This window comes from Amborella trichopoda, chromosome 12 (genome assembly GCF_054954075.1).
Source record: "Amborella trichopoda isolate Santa Cruz 75 chromosome 12, AtrichopodaSantaCruz75HAP2 v2.0, whole genome shotgun sequence".
NCBI classification, from domain to species: Eukaryota; Viridiplantae; Streptophyta; class Magnoliopsida; order Amborellales; family Amborellaceae; genus Amborella; species Amborella trichopoda.
The window spans coordinates 44,708,117-44,722,689 of NC_142347.1; the positions used below are offsets into that span (position 1 = coordinate 44,708,117).

At 34.4% G+C, this 14,573-nt stretch overlaps 1 protein-coding gene across 1 annotated transcript; it reads right to left on the reverse strand.

Annotated features, from left to right (window-relative positions):
* Positions 1-11,860: 11,860 nt before the first annotated feature.
* On the reverse strand, positions 11,861-14,287 carry LOC18435388 (EG45-like domain containing protein). The gene is made up of 3 exons (XM_006845433.4): positions 14,152-14,287; positions 12,360-12,636; positions 11,861-12,030 (listed from the first exon to the last, which is right to left on the reverse strand). Exons 1-3 carry the CDS (start codon positions 14,282-14,284, stop codon positions 12,024-12,026), a joined length of 417 nt encoding a protein of 138 aa, XP_006845496.3. The 5' UTR covers positions 14,285-14,287; the 3' UTR covers positions 11,861-12,023.
* Between the last annotated feature and the right edge of the window lie 286 nt (positions 14,288-14,573).

Sequence of the window (14,573 nt, forward strand, 5' to 3'; positions counted from 1 at the left end):
TGTAGGGCTATACATGCACAAACATTTATAGAATTAGCTATCATTTAATGCATTTTCCATTTATGAACAAGAACTCATGAGAATGCCTTTGTTTTGTTTCTGCCTTGTCTGAAGTCTTAACCGGCAATAGAGCCAAGGACGCTATGTTGAGGCACCTACCCCCCTTAATCACCGATGTCATATCTAGTCCATCCAACACGAGTTATGACTATGTAACACAGTAATATATTCTGCTTCTATAATGTACCGAGCAACACTACTTTGACACCGTTGTTTTGATCTTTTTGTTTGGTAGATAATTGAAAAAAAATATCGCAAAAAGAAAATTCAAGACTTCGTACTGTGACACCTACATTGACGTCTTACTTGGGCATTGCGATTTAGTATTCATTTACAATTTCCTCTACTTTTATGGAAGCTCATTAACGATGTTTGTACAAAGTGATAGTGTTGCAATATGATAGAAAGTTACTCACATGGTTCAAAATGACACCTATCATTACCGTTTCCATTCTTACATTGCTATTTAGTATTCATTTACAATTTCCATTCTTACATTGCAGGCTCATTAATGATGCTTGTAGGAAGTGATAGTGCTGCAATATGATAGAAAGTTGCTCACATGGTTAAAAATTACACCTATCATTACGGTTTTCATTCTTAAGTGATTGTCACGTGTAAATGCCTTCCCAACATAGGCTCTTATCAGTCTTCAATTAAGGATAGCTAAGTCTGAAAGAATAAAGAACGCATAGACTGTGCTCTCGTTGGAGCATGTTGTCCATCTACTCCCTTGGGTAGAAATTTATTTGGGAGGATTTTTTTAATCTAAAATACCAACACTAGAGGATTATTTTTTAAGGGTGTGGTTTCCATAAGGTTGCAACTTTAAACAATCCAATTAAGGCGCACCTTCAAATTTGATCATAACATATAATTCAATCTAAAATATTCTTAGGATTATCTCAAAATCTATTTTCATATTTAATTATAAATTTTTAAACTCCAAAAATAGTTAAAATCAAGTAGATCTATAAACATATGAAAGTTTTAAAAATAGATGGTCTAGATAATGTGTTGTAAGATGCATTATTTTTAGGACTCAAAATCCTTTTTTCTTTCATAATCATACATCTCGATAGCGAGATGCTCAATGAGAGGGTTTTTCAACATTAAAATAACATTTTTCGATTGATATTTGAGGTGCATCTGTAGTTCTATATTTTAAGGTTGCAACCTTACATAAACTTTTTCCTTATTTTGATTGATTTTAATTGAATTTTAAGTTTTCTATTGCCTAGGTCTCACCCTCATAAATTGGATGGTCTCAGTTCAATCTTGAGACATTAATTTGGAACAATTGTTTCAAGCGGGCTGGGCCATATTTGTACAATATGTGTTCCAGAGGTATAAAGCATCCATCTTAAAGACGAATGCAAATTAGGTGGTCCATCTAAAAACGAATGTAACTAAAGGTTCAAATGTTTTTTTAATATAATTATTATTTTTAGTTTTAAAAATTTATTTATTTATTCATATTCATGATCTCAATGTTACAAATTATATCATCATCTTCATTTTAGCTTTTTCCTAATTAATTTGGGTTAGCTACATGAATGTTGCTTCTCTATTCTGCTCTATTAAAGGTTATATCCTTAGTGAGGTCATAAGTCCTCATATCTTTTTGGACTATTTTCATCACGTCCTTTTGGGCCTACCCTTGCTCGTTTCAGTCCTTCCACTTGAACTAACTCGCACCTCCTAACAGATGTTGTACTTGGTCCACACCACACATGACCAGCCCATCTAAGTCTACTTTCTCTCATTTTATCGCTTCTAAACTCTCTTGAATAAATTCATTTCGAATTCTATCATTTCTTCTCTTGCCACTCATCTATCTCATCATCCTCATCTCTGCTATACTCATTCTATGAGTATATTGTTTTTTGTCTGCCCAATAATCCACCTCATAGAGCAAAGCTGGTCTTATCGTTGTCCTATGAAACTTGCCCTTTAGCCTCATTAGTATGCGGCGATCATATAAAATTCCACTTGCACATCTCCGCTTCGCCCACCCAACTCTAATTATGTGTGCGACATCTTGTTCGATCTCTTCATTTTCTTAGATCATCGACCCAAAATATCAAAAGTGCGGTCTTTTTTGTACTTTCTAAACGTCAATCTTAACTACTTCCTCGTCTCTGTTCTTATTATTACTAAACTTACACTCCATATACTTTATCTTAGTCCGACCAATTTTAAAACCTTTGGATTCTAGAGAATCCCTCAAGAGTTCTAACTTTGTATTGATATCGTTTCAAGTCTCATCAATCAAAACAATGTTATATGCAAACAATACGCACTACGATGCATCTTCTTGTTGGTGCCTAGTTAAGTTGTTTATAACTAAGACAAAGGGATATGGGCTCAATGTTGATCCATGATGTAGACCTATTGTTACTAAAAAACCACTTGTCTCTCCACTAGTTATTTGTACACTAGTTACCGCTCCATCGTATGTTAAAAATTATATATATTATAAAAATTAGGATCAAAGTATATTTAAAAACATATTTATTGCCAAGTCCGTATTTCTAGAATATGTGGGCTAGCCGCATGCTAACCGCGTCCTTAATTATTTCAAGTGCACATAGTGCGATTTGGAATTCTTCTTTTCTAATGTTAGTTTATGTATTGACGATGTTACATCTCCAATCTTGGAATCCTAAAATTACTCCTAAATAATAATTTACTCAAAGAAGTAGGTGGATAGTAGTGCTCCTGTGGCAGCATTGAATCTTCTGTCAACAATAGAGGTAGATTTAGAATCTTTACTAAGATATAAGGTATCAAACTTCTCTTTATAAACAAGGTGGAAGGTTGTTGAGACCTTGAAAAACCTTACAACTAATCATCTCAACTTTGAGATATATGGATATGTTTCAAAAAATAATGGGGGATTTCAAGTCCTAAAAAATTGTGCATCTTATAACATATTCTCTAGACTATCTATTTATAAAAAAATTTAATTTTTTTTAGATATGCTCGATCTACATCATTTTTCAAGCTTTAATTTTATAATTTGGTCCAAAAATAGATTTTTAGCTCCAAAACTATATATTTTACAAAGATTTAGAGGTGTAATTACTTTGATTGTTTAAAGTTGACACCACATATAAACGACACCTTTTTAGTAATACTACATTTTCAAGAGAAACGATTTGGTGCTCCCGCAAGAGCAACTGTAAACTTGTGTTGGGAAAGGGGTTCAGGTTGTGGTGGTAGCACACCCTATAACTCATTTGCACATTATGGCTTTTATTTCTACTAACAGCTTCAAAAACTACTAACTAATTCAAAATCAGGTAGAGATCTGTCTTCCACACTGAATTACTCAAAAAAAAAATTTGTTAACTTGTGGCAAGAAACTCTTGCCTAGAGAGTTTTGTTTGACCGAAAGACTTTCAATGCTTTGTATTCATCTCGGCATATAATGAAAAAAGGAAAAAAATAATTTACTAGTTTCTAAAAAACCAGTGGCCCAGATCGGGAATCATCAATCGAAACCAAGAACTTGTCCATACCTACCGCATTCTTTGTCGAAATCGAGAATCAGTCCAATTCCTATCGACTCGCCCAGTGGGCAATCCAAACCATCTGGATCACTTGGTTCCCATATATATTATTTTTTATATATTTCCGTTTTAAATTTTTTTATTTACATTTCTATATGAACTTGTGAAGTGATTTCTAGTGTTTTGCATCAAAAAAGCAAATGTTTGTTCAAGGTGCCAAACGCTTGATCAGTGGGCATTATTACAGGGGGGAAAAAACAACACCCAGACTACTGATTTCGCTCAAGACAAAGTGAAGTGAGATATATACCATTTCCTCTTGTAAATAATACGTCTACGGCTCCTCAATTTTTGAAATTTGTGCACATACCAATTTATTGCTCCTTATAGAACCACGTTTGATTGCAAGGTTTGGATGGGGTAGCAATTCGCATGTTTGAGAGTATTTCATCTTAAAGAATATGCTAAAAAAACTTTAATTTATTATGTTGTAGGTTAAAATAATTTGTAAAGTTGATCACAATGATTGGAAACAACTTCGATGTTTTTAAATTAATTATAGATATGGTAAGTTTATATTATTTTTTTATGCTAAAATTTTCTTAACCGTTGTTTTTAAATTAATTAGAGAGATGTGGTAAGTTTGTATTAAATTTTTATGCTAAATTTTTCTTAATTTTGTTGTGCATGAATTACATATTTTCACTTTTATTTTATTTTTTTAGGACAAAATTGCACCGATTCTACATTTTGATTATCTAACCCCAAATGTAGGCTTAGCAACAAACCAAGCAAGGGACAAAGGGGCCTTGGCCCTATTAGGGAGGGCTGGACAGGGTCATACTAGCACTAGCCATATTGGCCCACAAAACATAATAACTTCTTGACCAACCTTGTGTCTTTTTTTTTTTTTTGAAATGGCGAGTAAGTTTTATTATAGTACATAAGCATAAGCTGAAGAAGAAATAGAGGAGAACTCCAAAGTTTTTATCTTAAATAAATTAGTTACTGATTATCACAGTTCTTGTTAATTATTGGAGAAGTTTTCATTGGTCCCTTACTGTTTTTAGTTTGTTTTTCTTTTTTGATAATGTTGACCGGTAATCATCGCATTTCCAAAACCTATTATATTCTTCAATGATGCAAATTTGTAGAAAATATTGTTGACATGTAGGGCTATGAGGCTTTACATGTCTTAGCCTACATTTGTGGGAATTCAATATATCCAATGGTCATATGGTCCAACGTCCATATGAACACAACTTTTTACGTTTTCTCAGAGACCTGTTGGAAAAATACAACGGTTACCCCTTCTTCTTCTTATAAAATGGGAAGCCAGAGAGATGACGCGAATAACAAAAAAAAAGTGTACTCTCTCTAAAAAAGTGAAGAGATAAAAATCTGAGCTCTACGATTACCAGCCTCATGGTACCCCTTCTCTGATCTCGGGCTCAGTCTCTTCTACGCTTTATCAATAGTTACTATCATTGGTATCAGAGCGCGGTTGCTATAATGATCTTAGTGCTGTTGTAATTTTCTCGATCTCAATTCTGTGCCTTTTCTTTGATGCCCCATGTGCCTGAGCCGTGAGTTCTTTCCTTAATTTTTTTTTTGTTTTATTTATTTATCTGTTATCCTGTTTTTGGAAGGTTTGCATCTTCTGTTTTAGGAAAGCAAACACGTTTTCAAAACAATAAACCTCTGTTGGCATTATTGCAGTGAATTTCAGTGCACACCACTGATTGTTACGGTATATCATGCATTTTGATAAGCACGTATAGTTACGTGGAACTTTAATCTGTCGCCTTAGACCAACTCGGCCATCTCAACCCACGTATATCTTATTCCTTTATCATCGCAATTATTTAAAGGATTAGCATGTATATCTTTGTTTAAGAGATTGCTTGAAATTACAAAGTGATATTGATAAAATGATGGAAGGATAGATATTTTAGATTTCATATGGTAGAATTTTGTGTCACAGAGATATGCCTCTCTGAATAAAATTCTCCATGCGACTGGAATTTTTTTTTCTTCAATAAATATCAATGGCTACAAATTGTGCTATTCTATTGCCTTAGATATTGCCCCTATATATAAAATAATCCGTGTGGCTGAATTATTATTTTTTCTTCACTAAATATCAGTGGCTTCAAATTTTGCTATTCTATTTCCTTATATAATGTTGATATTTCTATTTTAAAAAAGAAACGAAGGGGCTGAATACATATTTTTGCCGCCTTATATATTTCTATTAAAAAATAAAAAATAAAAATGAAAGGGGGAGACGAAAATTATAGAAGACTGATTTTTGCTCTTTTTTTTTTGTATTGCTGATATTTGAATTTAAAAGCACTTACTGCCTTGGTGTGATATGGAAATTGATATTTGATATTTGCTCTTTTATTATAAGGGCACACACACCTTGATATTGCTCTTGGACCCTTGATAAATAATAATAAAGATGAATTTTATACTATATTTGATAATTGTAGTAGTTACTTATAGATTGAGAGATTACCTATCTCATCAAAAAAAATTTGGCATCACTTAATTACTGATATTATTTATAAAATAATTGCAGCTCTCTCTGCATCTGTATTGACCATATAATAAATAATTTTGGAGGGTTGTTTAGCTTCTTTAGAACTTAGAAAGTATTAGATTGCTCAGACATAACTTAACAAATGACTCGTAGAATTATAATGACTGAACTTTCTAACGTTGAAAAATTGAATGGAAACAATTTTGGCATGTGGAAGAGAAAGATGAAATATCTCTTCATCCAAGATAGAATAATATATGTACTAAGAGAAGATCCACTAGTGGTTGGTGATAAACCAACTGAAGAAGAAAAGAAAAAGTTAAATTTCTTTTTAGAGGATGACCTTGTAGAAAAAACTTCTATGTTAACTTTTATGCAAGATGACATTATTAAAGTTTTCGAGCATCATGAAACATCAAATAGCATGTTGGATGTAATAAAAACTAAATATGACTCAACCTCTAAAACACACCTCCAATTGCTATTAGAGCAGTATAACTCATTTAAGATTAAGGAGACTAATAATATAAGTGGAGCATATAAACAAAATGCTTGTTATGGCTTACTTAGCCATTGTTGGGAATGAAATCCCTGAGCACATGCAAGTTTTCACAATCTTAAATGGCCTTCGACCTTTATGGAGGATGATAACAATTGCACTTAGGTTGAATGTAAAATCTCTTACTTTAGGAGACCTACTTATGCAACTAACATTATAGCAAGAGCACATGAACAAAGATAAAAGAAGTGAGCTCTTGATTGCTCAATGACCTTCCAAATCTAGCCAATCCAAGCCTAACAATAAGAATTTCAAGGAAAGCTTAATAAAATAAACAATAGGTTAAAAAACAGATGAACTAAGCCCTATAACCAAGAATCTAAACTAGGACCACCAAAATGCTTCGTATGTGGTCAACCAGGTCACTTCAAGAACCGCTGCCCACATAATAGAAACCCACAAAATCCAAAGAATAGCATAAATAAAAGCAAGAGGCGTGAAGTTGTTTGTATAGTTTCTGAGTGCCTGATCGTAGACTACGACTTCAAATGATGGTGGGTAGACTCAGGTGCTAATTGGTATATCGCAAGCTCAAAAATCCTATTCGATGACTTTAAAGAAATAAAAGCTGGGGATAAACACATTTACATGGGAAACAACATCTATTCTGATGTATTAGATGCAGAAACTTGTAGGTTGTATATAAAGACAAACGACTTTGTATTAACTGATGTATATTTTGTCCTTTGTATGAGACGAAATACTGTATCTGCCTCCTTGCTCATTAGAAAGGGTTTTGAAATCCGCTTCTTCTGAACATTGAAAGTATCAATTGGAATGCGTGGACAAATTTATGCTTGGGGACACTTGGTTGATAACCACAACTTGTTCCTTCTTCATGTAAATGAGAAAGCTGATAATAAAATTACAACTTATTCTGGATATGTTGATTGTGTAATGGTTGTTGATGCATATACTTGGCATCTTAGGTTTAGCCACATAAGAAAAACAAAATAAATAGATTAAGCCCTGATCAACATGATGTTGAAGCACCCACACACCTAATGTTAAGTGGTCAAAAGAAGTCTAGAGCTCCTCCATCATATCTTTGATGATTTCTATATCTGTATGAGTGAAGAGACAACTAACATTATTGACTTGGATGAAATATATGCCCCTTTTGACTTCAATGATGCTATAAAGTCACAAGAATCTCAAGAATAACTTAATGCTATGAGAGAAGAATTAGATTCTAAAGAGAAAATAAAGTTTGGGATCTATGTGATTTACCATCAGATACGAAACCTATAGGTTCTAAATGGGTACTTAAAAGGAAGTTAAAATCTGATGGATCACTTGATAAATTTAAATCTAGGTAGTAGTAACTAAAGGGAGTCGACTATGTCGACACTTATTCCCCAGTTGTCATGTTTATATCCATTTGAATAATTTTGGCAATTGTTGCATATTATGACCTAGAATTTTACCAAATTGATGTAAAGACCGTATTCTTGAATGATGAACTAAAGGAAACCATCTATATGAAGCAACCTGAGGCTTAATAATTAAATGTCAAGAAAATAAAGTATACAAATTAAACAACTCTTTATATAGTTTAAAACAATATTCAAGATAATGGTACTTAACATTTCATAATGCCATCCTACAGATGAGATATGAAGTAAATAGATTGGACCATTGAGTTTATGTCTTGAAGAGTGTGAGTAAATTCACAATACTCTCATTATATGTAGATAATATCCCAATAGCTGGAGATGACTTAGAAATGATTGATAAGAGTAAGTTATGGCTTTCTTCTCGGTTTAAGATGAAAGATATGGGAGAAGCATTTTATGTCTTAGGCATAAAAATAACTAAATATAACAAATAAAAAATGTTGGGTTTGAGCCAAGAGAGATATCTTGACTCTGTTCTCAAAAGATTTAAAATGAAAAATTGTAAGCCATTGTCAACTCCTGTTAAAAATGGAGTAAAGTTGTTTAGGAAGGATTGTCTAGTAGAAAGACAAAAAAAGCCTAACGTTCCCTATACACAAGCTATTGGTAGCTTGGTATATGCAGTTAGATGTACAAGACTAGATTTGAGTTATGTCATATGACTTGTTAGTAGATATCAAAGTCATCCATGCATAGCTCATTGGAAAGCAGTAAAAAGAATTCTAAGGTACGTTAAGTGAACAAATCATCTAAAATTGTATTTTCAAACAGATAAACTTGAAGTTATAAGATATTTAAATACAAATTTTGTTGGGGATAAGGATGATAGTAAGTCCACCTCAAGACATACTTTCCTCTTTGAAGGAGCAGTTGTTTCTTGGTCTAGCAAGAAACAAGTGTGTGTAGCTAGGTACACACAGGAAGCTGAGTACATTGTATGTAGCACTGCTTGTACTTTTGCCGTCTGGATAAAGCGCTTCATAGACGACTTGAAGCTGCAAATAATTGACGGACTAATCCAAATATTTTGTGATAATCCAGCCGCAATTAAATTATTTCAAAGTGGAACAAATAGTTCCAAAAGAAGCATATAGATGTCCAATATCGCTACATTCAGGATGTAGTTGAGAAATGTGAAGTAACTGTTAGTTACTTACCCTCATCAAATATGATCGTTGATCTATTAACAAAGGGTTTAAGTGTTAAACTACTGTCTAAGCACACTAGTTTAATAGGACTTAAAAATGTTTAGTCGGTTAATTTTCATGAATGAATCCGCATTAGAGTGAAAATCCTCATGATAGACATTTGTTATGAGAGGCATATCTATAAAAGCATGAGAAAAACCTCATGACAAGATATTTTCTTAAAGTCATACTCAAAAGTAGGAGTAGGCATCAGCAGTTATAACCAAGTGGGAGATGTTGACATGTATGGCTATGAGGCCTTATGTGTCTTAGCCTACATTTGTGGGAATTCAATATATCCAACGGTCATATGGTCCAACGTCCACATGAACGTAACCCCTTCGTTTTATCAAAGCATTGGAAAAAAACAACGGTTACCCATTATTCTCCTTATAAAATGGGACGCCAGAGAGAGGATGCGAACAACTAGGAAAATGTGTACTCTCTATTTCTAAAAAATGAAGTGATAAAAAATATGGGCTCTACGATCTCCAGCCTCACGGCATCCTTTCTCTGATCTTAGGCTTAGTCTCTTCCACGCTTCATCAATTTTAACTATCAAATATATTATCGATAATTATGTGTGGTATGTCGAGGAATAATTTTTCTTTTTTTTTCATTTGGCTACTTTTTTTTATGAATATGGAAGTGAGTACTTTTCTTTTAGTTTCTGTGAGTACTTTTCTTTTAGTTTCTATTTTCTATAGCTTACTTTTTAGATGGAATTGAAATGTTCTTGTTGTTGGGTACATACTTCCTCATTTGGTTTTCAAGAGGAATTTAAATTTAAATTCACTATCAAAGTTCAAAGATACTCCTGGCATTAATTTAAACCTCCCATTTAAAAAGTGGTCCATCCTCACCTGCTGCTATTGAAAATAATAGAGAGAATCAAATTAGGAGAACCCGATAATAGAACTGAACCATGAGAAAGATGGCAATTGGGGCTTCTAATGTCCATAATAGTTTGTGACTAAAAAGATGTGTCAAATCTGTACCATCCATTTAAACAAATTTAAATGGATGATACATATAATTTAAACAGATTTAAATGGATGATACATATAATTGCAAATTGTAATTATTGGATTACCGGCATCAAAATTAAAAAAGAGTCCAAGGCCAATGTGGGGCTATTAATGGGCTCCGGCCAGTCCCTTGGGCTTTGGCATAGGCCTAGTTTCAGGCCAGATGTTACAGCACTCAAGTCAGTCCTTGTAGGCCCAAAATACTTTCACACCAGGCCTGGAAATTTTTCAAATATATATTATATATACTGAAGATCTTTTTTTCTATATTTATAAGGGTTGGGCATGGCCCGAAAGTTTTCAGTCCAATCTGGGTTTGAGCCTTTTTCTTCTTTTTTTTTAATGACAAGCGCATATAACTTTTTATTCAAAAATCAATAAGTCGGTTACAAAGATAAAGATGAGATAAACAAACTTTCGGCCTGAACCCCATCTTTAACCAAAAAAAGCACAAATCCATCACCTGCAACCACTACTTTTTTAAGCTCCAAGGAGGCTTACTCTTACCCAAGCACCAGTTAATAACATTCAACGAATCCCCTTCCACCTCCCAACCCAAACCAGGAAATTGATCTTTCGAGATTTTTATCTCCTGTAACACCGTTAAAAACTCAACAGTATTAGGAGTGAGAGTCCCACATGGGCCAATATAGAGGAATATCTCCATGCCAGAAGAAGTCTAGGTTGGAGCCTAATTATCATTATTTCTAACTGGTCCCACGCGAGGCCCAAAACTAAATTTTATGACCTGACCCATGCCCAGGCCTACACCACAATATTTTGGGCTGGGCTCAAGACATGCGGGCCTGGCCCAAGCCATGCGAGCCTGGCCCAAGCCATGCGGGCCTGGCCCAAGCCATGCGGGCCTTGCCCAAGCCTTTGACCAATGGCTATCTACATTGAAACTCAGTTATCCTTCGCATTTTGCATATGCATGATCCGATCCGAGCCGTGTCGTGTGAAATATTTTATTTTTTATTTTATGTTTTTGAGTTAAGTCTTATTTGAGATTTTATATTACATGACCATTTACTTTTAGAACAATGAAGTCACAATTATTTTTAGCTATTAGATATGAAATCTAATAGATTGAAGTATGCCACAACATTCAATAAACTTTGTTTTGGACTTTGTGCCCAATTAATGACACATCTTCAACCACCAAACTTCACATCTAATGTTCAATAATGATTATGGCCTTGTATCGAAAGTAATCAGTCTCATTGTAATTCCTTGTAAAATTATTTAGAGATGGTGGACAATGATAAGTTTCCTTTCATATATGAAAGTCATAAACACCCCACTCCATCCGGTGGCTGGCAGTGTGTCATTTTTCTATAAAAATTTGAGGAAAATTTCTTTGACTTCAAGCATGTGGTACACTTTCAGCTGATTTGCACGTATGAAGATTACTGTGACATTTTTGTACCAATGATAAATAACCTTATTATATATTGTCCCAACTTTTCAGATTTTTTTATTTATTAAGTAGTTCAAAATACAAATATATATATATATACAAAGTATGAAGATTGAGAGAGAGAGAGAGAGAGAGAGAGCATGACTATATGAGTAATAGAGAATTTATTTCATTGTTATATAGGTTGAAAGTTGGCACATCAACATATGACATATATTTGTGTAGTGTTGTAGCGCAATGCTTATGAAGGCAGCCCCCATCAAATGTTCCTAGACTTTATGATAAAGGAAGTCAGCCCCTATTCGTCTTCCTTTAGACTCTGCACAAGCAATTAGAATCAGTAAGGTAAAAATCAAGGCACCCAAAAGTAATACATTGTACCATAACTAATTTCTATACAGCAGGAGAAGTATAGAAATATTTCCCTAATAAAAGAGAGACAACTGCAATCAGACCTTGGGTCAATATCATCTATATACATATATTTAGGGCTAGATTTTGGTGCATGTAGTTGTTTGGTTGTGCCCTATATACGACCTGCACCAGCTATTGTAATTGAATTGTGTAAATTATATTTGAAATTTGAGATTTAAAAAAGATGAGTATGGACTATTATAAATTTGGAGAGAGAGAGAGAGAGATGATTACTGTTCATATTCTATATTGATCACTCCGGCATTGGGATCAGCAATTTGAGAGAATGCTTCCTGAGAGAGATCAATGGTGCTCCTGCACCCGGGAGGACAATAGTCGACAACACGCACCACCACACTATCACCTCGACAAGGCTCGGGGACGCCCTGATTGGTACCTCCGGTGCACCGCACCCTGTAATTCCTACCGCATGCCGCCCGATTATCCCAAATTGCATCGCTTGCTGCAGCTATCATCACACCATTGTCCTGGAACCCGAAACACGATGATGCTGAAAAATAATGCACCTTATTAATTAGTGGAAAATGGTTTGATAGGTCTCCAGCCTTATCAAAATAAGTAAAGCCTCACCACATAACTCATCGAAAATTGCAAATTAAGTATTGAAAAATCATTACATCAATCATCTTGGCTTGAACATTATGGTCAATGGAAAAAAATTATGATTTCAAGCTCTAAGAATAATGTATATTGTAACAAATTATCTGGATCGTCTTTTTTGTCTTAAAAATAAGTGTTCGTAGATCCGTAAGATCTTTACCATTTTTTAGTTTTAAATTTCATTGCCTATGTTAAAAATTGATTTTAGAGCGCCATCATGAAGATTGTCATTACCAAAAGTGCTTTCCGGACGAGGATCTGAAGTGAGGCTTTATTTTGTTTTCATAAAGCCTAGGCCTTATAGAAACGTCATCCTTAAAATAAAATGAGAAAAGTGTCGAGAAAAATAGTCAAACTACCTCAAAAGCCCGATAAAATCATTAAATCAAGTAAACATCTAACATAGAGGTTCATTGGTATTAAATCATTTCATTTAGACACCTCCTCCATAATTTTATTAGGAAATTCCCAAATTGTTCCGCGGTTATGGAACCTTAAAAAGATGAGGGGATTTTGGTAATTTTCTCGCTGAAGTCACTCAAGTTAGATAACCTAAATTTTCCTATTTATATTGTGTTTCAGACTAGGATCATATTTTTTCAATAAAATTTATTGCTTCAAGTTTGGAACGTCGAACAAGCAAGAGTATTTATGTCTTTTAGCTCGGCCAACCTATGAGGGGCTAAATTATCAAAATGCCTTCGATTTTTCTGAATTCAAAACCTGGAACAAAAAATTTTGTACAAATATTTCCTGGGTTTATAACTCATAATGAACATGCATATTTAGGTTATTTGACTTAAGTAACTTAAGTGGGCCAAAAAACCATTACTCTGGTGTTAGAACATCATCAAATTGATAACCTTGATACCAATAATTACGAATTTAAAAAAAAATTGATTTCAACCTAAAAATAATATATTTTGAAATTGCAATACATTATCACCACAATCTATTTTCAAGTGTTCATAGATCCATATCATATTCTATATTTAATTTTCATAAAAAAAATGGATAAAATGGATTGCAAAACCTGGCCCAGCCTGACCCAAAACATCATAGGAAAAAAAAAAAATGAGGCGTGAACCCAACGTGACCCTCTTGTTGGATTCATGATAATGAGGCGCGAACCTAGCCCAGGGCCAGACCCATACAAAAAGGTCAAAAAATTGTTCAAATATTCCGGGCCTACTGGCCTATTAGCTCTAACATGCAGCTCGAATCAGCCCGAAATAGGGCTGCCAAAAGCTATCATGCCGGTCCAAGCCCGTTAACAGCCCTATTTCGGCCCAAACCCGCCCCCTTCCCCCCCCCCCCCCAAACAACTCCTATTTTCCCCTTAAAACAAGGGCTTTCAGTTAACCCCATCTAATGATCACTTAAAAAGGAAAATCGAGGTACTTACGAACATAAGGGGGAGTATAAAAAGTGGCAGTGCCTGTGGCCGCGGCCGCATGAGAGGCAAAGCTAAGAAGGCAGAAGGCCATCAACACAAGAAAATTATTCATCCTTCCCATCTTGTTAAAGCCTTTTTGCATGCACCTATGAATGAACAAGGGCTCCTTTTATAGGTTAATTTTGCATGTTTGATTAATTCCATTATTAACCTCTTGACTCGAGTCGGTCCTAGATGACTTGGACTTGCAAAAGGACCCCCAAATTAAGTGAACACGTCCCATCTTATCCAAGGCATTGAAGTCTAAGCATGTGTGAAGTTCCCCAGAATTTGAGCCCAGATTAACGTGCACGCACCCCCCTTTTCTTCATGCCTCTTCCTCGGTCATTTAATTGGAGGAAAGACTTTTGGTGAGGCGGTGTTCATATGCG